This window comes from Embiotoca jacksoni, unplaced genomic scaffold, assembly GCF_022577435.1.
Source record: "Embiotoca jacksoni isolate LCO1_2020_lvr unplaced genomic scaffold, fEmbJac1.0.p SCAF_1, whole genome shotgun sequence".
Classification (NCBI taxonomy): Eukaryota; Metazoa; Chordata; class Actinopteri; family Embiotocidae; genus Embiotoca; species Embiotoca jacksoni.
The window spans coordinates 1,772,803-1,783,640 of NW_027185229.1; the positions used below are offsets into that span (position 1 = coordinate 1,772,803).

Below are 10,838 nucleotides of genomic sequence, written 5' to 3' on the forward strand. Positions count from 1 at the left end.
TTTGTATCAGAGATTATTTAAGCGGAGCCGGTGGGACGATGTTCTGATGGTTCACACCGCTCTCGATGTTCTGTATGTTCTAATGTGGTTTTGCTTGTTGTATCAGGGAGAGAGAGGTCCGATTGGTCCCGCCATGCCCGGTCCACGTGGGATCCCCGGGATCCCAGGGGAGCGTGGAGAGCAGGTCAGTGTCTCACCTGTCTCACCTGGCCACCATCTTTGATCAGAACCTTGTTGAGGTCAAAAAATTGCAGTTTCCTTCATGGAAAGCATTTTGGCGAAGTGCCAAAAATGAATCTGGATGGAGGGCTGTGGGCCAAAAATACATGTTTATGTTACGTGAAATTGTATTTCATTAAAACGTGGTATACGTTACAGAAATATTATCATTCTAATATAACATTTCAGAATAATTAAAACACTCCTCTTTAATCTGCGTAATAGAAACGTCATTATTTTGCAGAAATTATTGTCCAACATTTGTCCTGGCATTTTTTTCTAAATGTTTTCTTGTCGGTGGGTCACAGCGTCGATCTCTCGTCCTGACTGGCAGCTCAAAGTCAGTGATGTAGTTGTGAATAAATCGTAGGCCATTTAACGGTAAAGCTGAACTGCCTTGTGATGTACACTGCATTGAAACTCATATTATGTACTTTTTTTCTGCCGAAAATTTCATTTTTGTCTTAATAGTTAGGTTCTGACAGCATTTAAGAATAAGGAGACTAAGAATGAGTTCGTGCCAAACATGACCCGCTGGCCACAAGTTGGGCTGCTGTGGCACTGAATGACATCCCTCAATATGCCAAACAATTTTCTTCCTTTAATGCTTTGACATTTCAATTTCTATGGACCAAGAGGTGTAAAATTACACAACATATGATTAAAGCCTCATAGGGATCTCATACAAAGACAATTTTAATAATCTAATAGCCAATTCAGTATTCGGATGTGTATAAAACAGCGTCTCTATAAGTTTCTGCTTTAACCTTACACCACTTTGTCTGTGAAATGATGTCACACCTGGTCTCAGTCTGATGAATTCATGAGCTGCGAGCCTCTCTGCAGGTCGCATGTGTCCTAATACCTGTCCACGTTGCAGGGAGTGCTGGGCCCAGATGGAGCCAAGGGAGACAGAGGAGAACCGGGCATGACGGTCAGTGCTTGATCCCTACCGCAGGGCTCGATCTCAAGACACCAAATGGTGCACACACACAGACAGACACACACACACACACACACAGACAGACACACACACACACACACACACACACACACACACACACACACACACACACACACACACACACACACACACACACACATTGACTTGATCGCAGCGCTGTGTTCGTAAGCGAGTCCCTTCTTTGTTTCTGAATTCAGGAGGATGAGGTCAGAGACTACGTTCGCTCCGAGATGACTCAGCACTGTGGTGAGTTTTCTAATGCAGCTTGGATTCCTAATTTCTAACAGTGTTGTCCTTAAATTCAACTTCAGATGGTAATCACAACCTCAGACAAACGCTTTGGAGGTATACAATGACAGAGAAGCTGCAGCGATGCCATGACTCCTCACTGACCTTTTATTATTCCCTCTCTTTGTGCCGGCTTCCTGTCCATCTGTCCGGTCCTCAGCGTGTGGAGGTGAGTGAGCCGTTCAGCTGCAGCAGAAAGAGAGAGCTGGACAGACGGGCTGTGATTTTGCATGAGTCACAGCAGTGTACTACAGCACATATGCTGCTGCAGAGTCTGTGGCGATACGTTTCAAGGACGTGCACACACATCCTGTCTCAGCGCACACTGGTGCAGCACCTCATGCTCTCTTTTATATTAGGGGTGGAAAAGTTAGAGATTATTAAAGCAAAAAGTTTTTCCCCTACTGGTCAACGCCTTCATCTCTGAGGCCAGAAGAATCCCAGAATCTCCTTCCTCAGTGGACAAAGACTCAACACAGATTTTATTACTCTGAAATAAGACTATTTCCAGCATACTAAGAACGTCTTACTAAGATTTAATCCCGATTTTGATCTCTAACACCATTTGAACTTTACGAACCGACCACTGACCTCACTCTTTTATTTAACCTGATCTTCATACATTGCAATACGCAGAAAAGGAGAGAAATCAGGTGAGCTGCAATGTGGTTTAACACGCATATAAATTACTACTGGGAGGTTTGTATGGCACATGCTTCCTGAGCTTTAAGAGATCCCCCAGGAAATCTGCGTAAATGGTAATGAACAGTCGACGCTCCCAGACTCCAGATCAGACGTCTCCAACCTGTAGCTCGTTACCGGTTTCTGAGTAGATCGCTGAAAGTTTGAACAATATTCATTTTTCATGTATTTGTTTATTTTTTTAATTTGTCCGAGAGAACGACACTATCAACGGGATGGATTAACGAGTGGACGATCTCCGCTCACTCCCTCCCTCCACCTTGTGTCTGTGCAGCAGAGGTTTAAGCTCCACCCTCAGCGAGACACAGATATCAGAGGACAACAAACGGCTGCTCAGAAATGAGCTAAATAACATAAATACAACATTTGCAGCTGGACAGCAACAGCAGGGGGGCGGAGCCATGAAGAGTGCCTGTCACTGAGTGACTGAGAGCAAAGTCACACCCCGACTTTTCAAATGAAAAGCACACAGAAAAAAACATGCGCATGCTGTTGAATTTAAGCTGTCGTGATACAAAATGTGCGTTGAGTATCAGTTTGTTATTGTTCACATAAAAGAAGCTGATTCAGCTGGTTTGGGTGGAGCTCAGCTATGTGAATAAATGTTACTCAACGTGAGGAGCTCTGACACTTTGATTTTGTCGAAGTAGCTCTCAGAGGAACAAAGGTTGGAGACCCTTGATCTAGGCGTTATTCAGGAATTAAAAAATATTAAAACAAAACACAGTTTCTGTATGATCTCGTCAAACAGACGCGGCACTTATCAGTCTTTGTTGTTTGGAATCCTCCTCATGGTGGAACAAGTTTCAGGAAACACTGATGTCTCACAAAAAAGTATTTAATGAATCTCGGTTAAGGAGAGTAGGAATAACAAATACTGGTCATCACTAGTTAACGGCATGTCGAGGATTCCTCTCTGCACCTGAATTTAACAGCCATAACAGACACTTTGTTCTACGAGTGAGTATTCTACATATCCCGAGGCTTTGGTACATCTTATCTATCTGTCCAGGGTTGCTATGGCAACTGTAGGGTCACCTTAACCTTATAAGACATTTTTTTTCTCATACATTGAAGCTGTATTTGAAGGAATGTGCCTTAGATTGTGCCTAAAGAAGGACAACGTTAGCCTCATGCAGCGGTCCAGAGTGGAGATTATTTTAGACACCAATTAAGTATAATTGCAATGGAGATAAATAAAAAAGAACATATGAAATTAATAAAATAAAGACCCTCAAAATGATCAACTTCCCCAAAGCATGAAGTGATGAGGTGTTAATCGATTCGAGACCACGTGAGCATCCGTTGGCGCGGCATGATATGAAGGATGGCGAGGCAGCCTGCTGATAAATATGCAGCATCACGGAGAATGAGGCCAAAGCAGCATTTCACTCATGTTTAATTTATGAATTATTACCTCAAACCGTTTCATGCTTCATAATAAACAACTCATTAACAGCTTCAGTCGAATCACAGATTTTTACTCCGAGTCGAGTTAAAAAATGTTTGACTCGATTGACACAAGTCTGAACGGCCGTGACTTGAGTCTGTAAAGGATTGCAGCCGGTTTCTGGAAGACGATCCCTCGTGGATCAGTCTCACCAAAACCTGGAGGATCCTTTTCACTGGTGTCTGTGTTGGAGGGGTGGAAGGATGTCCGTGGTGCTTCGGGGGTGTTGTTGTCTGAATGTTTTCCTACCAGAAAGTTCTTCTTGTTCATCATTTTCCTTTCCCTTCCCTCCTGTCTAACACCTACCTGGCCCCTCCCCCCGTCGCTCTCTGAACCCCACCTTCGCTCTGTCGGTGTCCCCGTGTGTGCTCTCTGTCCTATCTGGCTCTCTCAGGTTCGGGCCCAATCACTCGGTCCCAGCCCGCGATCAGGGCTCGGCCTGCACCAGAGCAACAGCTGGTACTGAAGGGTGAGGAGGAGGGTGAGTGTTTCCTGTCTGTGTTCCCGTCCCTCTCACAGGTCTAACTGGTGCTGCTGCGTTTGGAGAGCTCTGAGTATTGGGTGGTTTTCTCATCAAGAAAACGGAGAACTCCATTTGTGTCCCACCGACGATTAACATCTTCATAGATTCAGATTGAAGTGGAGGATGTTTTAACCTGCTCTTCTTTCAGGGCGAGAGCTGCGTGTGGTGGTCAACACCAACGACCCGGACTACGAGCACGTCTACTCCATCGAGGCCTACGACGACCCGCGGGACGAGCTGCTCTACTTCAGTCCGTCTGCCAACCAGAGTGACGGTACTTTGTGTTTCATACCGTGTTTCATGCAGTGAAGAAGTGAAGTCGCACAGCCTGGTCTCATGTCAAATGAGAAGAAAACCTGTGTGTGTTCTTTAATTGAAACTTATCATTGCTGTAAACCAACACGTCGCTCGTTACCTGTTTCTGAGTAGCTCGCAGAAGGTTCGACCAAATGTGCAGTCTTATGTTTTGAACCTGTCCGAGAGATCGACGCTATCAACTGGACCGATTAGCGAGTGGACGATCTCCCCTCGCTCCCTCCACTTGTGGAGCGTCTCATGTTGTGTCTGTGTTTCACTTTGTGCTCATTTCATGATTCTTAGATTGTTTCTCTCACAGCCTGCTTTAAGCACACACCATCCTGACTCGGAGAGCTTTTATTTTGAAAGTGTAGAGTGACCATCTTTATCCCCTCTTATTATGTTAATGTCTCTCTCTGCTCTTTTCTTTATTTATTGTATCTCTGCTGTTTGCGTGGATGTTTCGTGTCTGTGTGCGTCGACAGGTGAGGTTGACAAAAAGGAATCTGAGAAAACAGTCAGAGTCGAAAGAAAGAAATCAGCGAGCGCTGACGTTCAGAAAGCAGCGAGGGTCGGTGTTCAGAAAGCAGTCAAAGTTACGCCCGTCAGAGCGGTCAAGTCGAGATCAGTCAGGTCGGCGCGGGGAGTCGAAGGGGAAGGTAAACCGGCTCACCTGTTCTGGGATGTGTTCAGGGTTCATTCTGCTGTCCTGCCTGGTGTCGCTCTGAATGTCTCAGGCTGCGTTGGCTGTTCTGCTGTTGTTACACATATGAATTTATTATTGTTATGTTGTAGTATTAAAGACATGCATGCATCCTGCCACCTAACAGAGAAAGAGAAAGTGCTGATGTGCTGCTCTGCATCGAAACATATTGAAATGAAGACGCTGGTTTGAGTGCTTATTTTAGATCTCTGTTGCTTCTCACTGCTGCTCTGCCTGTTGCCCTTTTCTCTTTGTCTTTGTGTGTATGCATACACACTGCTCACCTGTGTGTGTGTGTGTGTGTGTGTGTGTGTGTGTGTGTGTGTGTGTGTGTGTGTGTGTGTGTGTGTGTGTGTGTGTGTGTGTGTGTGCGCTGCAGCTCCAGCAGAACGCTGCCTGCTGCCGATGGAGGAGGGGAGCTGCGGACGCTACACTCTGCGCTGGTACTTTAACAGTCAGGTTGAGGCCTGCAGGCCGTTCATCTACAGCGGCTGTGAAGGAAACGACAATCGCTTCCTCCACCTGGAGGAGTGTGAGGAGGTCTGCCTCGGGGGGACCGAAGGTACACAAAGAAAACACACACACACACACACACACACACAGAAGTGTAATTCAGGTGTTTGATGTATGCAGACTAACGGATGATGTGTTGTGCAGGTTCTCATCCCCTGAAGACCGAACGATGATTGTGGCCACGGGATTGTTAACAGGAGTTAAATATAGCTTTTATAGATCAATATTTTTTTTCAAATTCCAGTGGTGTTGTTTGTTTTTGTTTATTTATTTTTTCTTTAAACCCAACCAAACTTTATCGCTCTGAGAGGAGGTATCACACCAATACCTTAAGAAAAAAATATGCAAAAGTGTTTGTATGGTCAAAAAATACTTTTCTTCACAAACAAAAAAAAACAGTTTTAACATTTGCACACTGAACAAGAATAGCTTTGCTGCTTTTTTTTCAGGCTTTATCCTGATTTTCCCAGTTTAAATTTACCAAAGTATTCAAATCAGTTTCTGTGGCGTACCAATAAAAGAACTAAGTACTAGTACGCAGATTAAAGAGTCAAGTTTTAAGACTAGTGAACAAATCTAAAAGAAAATACACAAATAAAATAATAACTGAACACATGAAAGTTGCCTTTGCAAAGAAGAACAAAAGATAAGACTGAATTAACAGAACTTTGTGTTAAATAACAGGACAAACTACAAATGGACTCACTGAGCTGGTTATTACAGCGATGCTGTGTAAAACAAAAAGTGCAACTTTATAGATTTGCTTATAATTTTGTTGCAGGTTTGGAAATATATAATCAAATTGTGCCAAATGAGGATGTTTAATCTTACTGTAGTGTTCCTCAACATAGAAACAAAAGAGTCACCTGCATGAAGTAAAGATATCTTGACTCAGCATTTTTCAGCTTTGTTTCGATGATATCGTTCCTTTTAGTCAGTTTGATAAGCAAATGACTCCAAATACTAAAGTTTATTTACAACCCCGTTTTCAAAAAAGTTCACCACTGTGCTGCATCATCTCTTCTTTTAACAAACACTCTGTAAACGTTTGGGAACTGAGGAGACCAGTTTCTGGAGTTTTGAAAATGAAATGTGGTCCTATTATTGCCTCATAGGATTATAGCTGCTCAACAGTTCAGGGTCTCCTTTTATCGTATTTTTAATTTCATGACACTCAAAATGTTATCGTTGCTATGGAAAAGACAAAAGAATCAGCTTTGATGAAAAACAAAACTCTGCAGCATGATTGCTGAATTCATCTAAAATTAACCCAAAATCCAAACATGATCTAAACGGCTGAATGTTTAAACAGCATAACGTATATTTTACCCCCTATTTTAAAGTGTTTTTTAAGCTTCCTCTAAAGATCACTAACATTACGTATCATGTGCTAACACAATAGATTAGATAAATCTAGAGACATTTATATAAATACAAGAGTTTTAAGTTCTGTGACAGCTGTTTTCTTAATGTGCTGCACATTGGGAGTTTTTAATAACATGGTCTCCTACTATCGACTTCTTTTTCAACACAGTTGAAATTAACTGCAAGTTTCCTGATGCTGCTACACAAAAGATGAATGAGAACCCTGGATTCCTAAAATAAACATCTCACGCTTCTTTACACAAAAATAACTATGCAAGCACAAAAATATATATCACGTCATTATTCTGGATTATCATTTATATTAAATATGAAGAATCAAGCACAATATTCTGCCAATATTTTGTACATAATGTTTGTATTTTGGGGGGGAAGTTGTGTTCCTGTTCATGACTGCATGTTTACCTGCCAGAGAAAAGGTGCTATTTTTTAAAGGTATTTTTATACTGTGTGTTGAAAGCTCGTGTTTGTGTGTGGTACAAAGCTTTCTGTTTCTGTAGTAATATGGAACATGTTTAATAAGCATTTCAAATAAACCAAATGTTTGAATAAAAACTAAGTTAGTGTATTATTAATCTCTAAAAAAACCAAAAAACGGTGAACTTTAAAACACTCAAACACAAAAAAACCCACATGTAGCTTTTGAACATGCGACCGTCTTATTAACAGGAAGTCTGATAATGTGTCAGTTTGATTTAATATTGTCGACATTGTTCTTCTCGCTCTGATCTGTTTCTGTTCATTTACACACAATAATATCATATTTCCAATCAAAGAAATCCACTATGTGTGTCTCCCTCTGTGTGCTCGTGTGTGTGACTGACTGATTAGAGGTTCTAATTTCATCAGCAGATTTGATTAATTAGCAGATTTTCTGCTTGTTGGCCGTGACTCCTCCTCCCTTGGTTTTTTCCGTGCTGTCTGCCCTCGGTTGATTTCCCCCGTTTCAAGACTCCATATCAGCTCCATCACACCTCGACTGGTCCCACACAGCTTCGTCGACTCCTCCTCCGCCTGACTCGGTTTCAGAAGTTCTCTCCATCAGCTCCTCCTTGTGCTGAAGGCTTATGTGTGTTGGCAGAAGCTGTGTGACAGCTTTCGCAAATGCTGCACACTTTGGTGAGGACACACTTGTGACTCACCGCCACTGATTATGGATGTAAAGATGAATTAGTGGGAATGGACTCAGAGAATGGACAAAGCCAACACCGCTTCAGTGTCATACTTAAATGTCATCATCGAGACGAGTGATTTTTTTTTTTTATGAGTCATAAGGTTGGCATTTTCTCTGACCACACAGACATTTTCTGGGAAGGCTTTCCACAATGTTTTTGAAGCTTGCTGCAGGGATTTGCTCTCAGACCAATAGAGGTCAAACACTGAAGTTAGGGGATATTTCCTGCCTTACAGTTGGTGTTTCCACTCTGTGCAGAAAAGTCAAGTCTTTTCTTCATCAAAACCTAAGAACCGTTTCCTTTGAACACTTTGAGCTCAGATTTATTGTCCCGTTGTAACGAGTCGCTGGTACATCCTGCATCAGCGCCACCAACTCTGTCTGCGGTTCAGTCGATGTGACCTATCTTCTGCTGCAAAGGATTGTGGGTCAGAACAGCCAGAGCAGCATGCTGACCTGCAATACGACCAGACGTAGTAGAACATCCTGGTATTTTAGGCATACTACATTTAACATATTATGTACTGGGACATACTAAATCTTTTTATGACATACTAAATACAGTAGTAATATTGTTTGAGCCTTCAGCAAGCTACTTGGAAACACTTAGCGAGCTACTGGTAGTTTGTGAGCGGCGGGTTGGAGAACCCTGCTGTACACAGATTTTACTGAAGTAAAAGTATTAATATTACAATATGAAAATATGCCATTACAAGTAAAAGTTTGGAGATCTGAAACCTGCAGTGCACAACTCAGAAATCCCAAAAGTCCTGTCAACACACGCTAACGTCACAACCAACTCCATCACTACTGTTGTAGCTGTAAAATGGAGGGAAAATGGTTGACTAATAACACACAAGGCATCACAACTCCCTTCAAATGAATCATTTCACTATCAGAATTTGATCCATTTAATCTGATAAGAGGCAGAAAGTCTCGAGGAGCCTTATGATGGAGTTATTTTATCCTCTTTCAAGTTAGCATTGGGCTAAATTTGAAGTTAGCGGGAAGTCTCATGGTGCACATGTTCTACCATAAAAGGATGCCAAAGATTCATCTGACCAGAGCGTGAACGTCTCACCAGACACCAGATCTAAAAGCTCTTCATACTGTGACATATGAAGAGATTCATCTGGTCGATCGGTCCAATCAGAACTGTGGGAACTCTTTTGGTAACATCTTGAATTGAGCTCATTTATATGTATAACCTTCAAATACAGAGGAATTATCATCAAAATGAACTTACAGTATCAAAAATAATAGCACGCATTGTGCAGAATGAGCCCTATAGCATGTTGAATTATCATATATATTGCTTCAGTATTACTGTAGCATAACATGTAAATACTTCAAACAAGCACCGTTGGGATTACTTCTGAATAAAATAGATTCTCTAAAAGATTACTATGCTTAAAGTGGACCAGGAATCTTACATCTGGGTTATTTTGTGCAGTTAAATACAATAAGCCACTCTACGATATTACAGCTGAATCTGAAACATTAAAGCTTCATCATCCAGGGTGACTCGTAATAAACTGTTTTAGGGCTGACCGACGCTGTCGTGTCAGATTTTATGAATTTAACTTGCAATCAGCCGCAAAATCAAAACCACGTGTCAAAATGTGAAGTCAGTTTTTGAAGTTGTTGTTGGAGCAGGGAAAAAAGGTAAACGTAAGGATGTGAGCTTAATATTCAACGATTGGTGATGACATTTTGCCAAGAGAACTGATTGGTCAGTTGGCGCTGCTTTTATTAGTTTTGAGCTGTTATCTCGAATATAACCTGCTTCTGACCAGGAAGTGACCATATTCGGATGAGCTAGGGGAGGAGCCAGCGATGGATCTGACCGATCTGATTGGAAACCTGACGATACTACGTCCCGCCCACCGATAGCTGTAACCTGACTGCACCACAGGCCTGTCAATCAAACAGACACGCCCCCAAAAACAGGTCTTCTTGAATCTTCTTTTCTAATGAATGAGGGATTATTTTCAGATGGACCTCCAGAAAACTAATAAGAAGGAGTGACTTTAGCTAACAACACCGAGATAACTGATGGACACATTTTATTCACTTTGGATTTGATGAGAGAAGTTGAATGGGAGTCTATGGAGCCGGAGGCTTTTTGGAGCCGACCTCTAGTGGCACTCGCTGGTATTGCAGCCGAAGACACTTCTGGATCAGAACTATTTTAGAGACCTGAAGCTACGAACAATTTTATATCCAGTTTATGGTCGAAGCCAAGCGTTTGTTTTAAAATGTAGTTCCAACAGTGATGGCAGTCGTAGCGCTCGATGAAGGAACAGTTGTAGCATCACTGGCAAATATTGATGAATTATAGCTGGAGCAAGAACAACATCTAGTCTGCAGCTGTCGTCCACCAACGTGGTATTGGACTCCTCTCAAACGGGGAGGGAGGTGTTGGGGGGGGGGTCTCTGTTGTCAACTGCTCTGTGAGTTTTGGCACAAAACATCCATCATATGATCGTCAAGGCTGACTGCTGGTTGAAGGCTGCTCCTATAGTTTCTACCCACGGTCTACGCCCATTAGCTGCTGCTACTGGAAACAACCTCCACTGGAGACCAGACCCACGGATCCAGGAAGAGAAGGTGTCAGAACGG

General features: G+C 42.4%; 1 protein-coding gene across 1 annotated transcript in view; it reads left to right on the plus strand.

Annotated features, from left to right (window-relative positions):
• col7a1 (collagen, type VII, alpha 1) overlaps window positions 1–7,561 on the plus strand; it is a 61,594-nt gene extending 54,033 nt beyond the window's left edge. Inside the window, exons 110-118 of the mRNA XM_069154153.1 lie at window positions 107–184; window positions 1,100–1,153; window positions 1,381–1,429; window positions 1,632–1,640; window positions 4,018–4,104; window positions 4,295–4,420; window positions 4,929–5,102; window positions 5,526–5,708; window positions 5,804–7,561. Of these exons, the coding sequence (XP_069010254.1) occupies window positions 107–184; window positions 1,100–1,153; window positions 1,381–1,429; window positions 1,632–1,640; window positions 4,018–4,104; window positions 4,295–4,420; window positions 4,929–5,102; window positions 5,526–5,708; window positions 5,804–5,832 (789 nt within the window). The 3' untranslated portion in view covers window positions 5,833–7,561. The remainder of the gene's footprint in view (window positions 1–106; window positions 185–1,099; window positions 1,154–1,380; window positions 1,430–1,631; window positions 1,641–4,017; window positions 4,105–4,294; window positions 4,421–4,928; window positions 5,103–5,525; window positions 5,709–5,803) is intronic.
• Window positions 7,562–10,838: the final 3,277 nt, after the last annotated feature.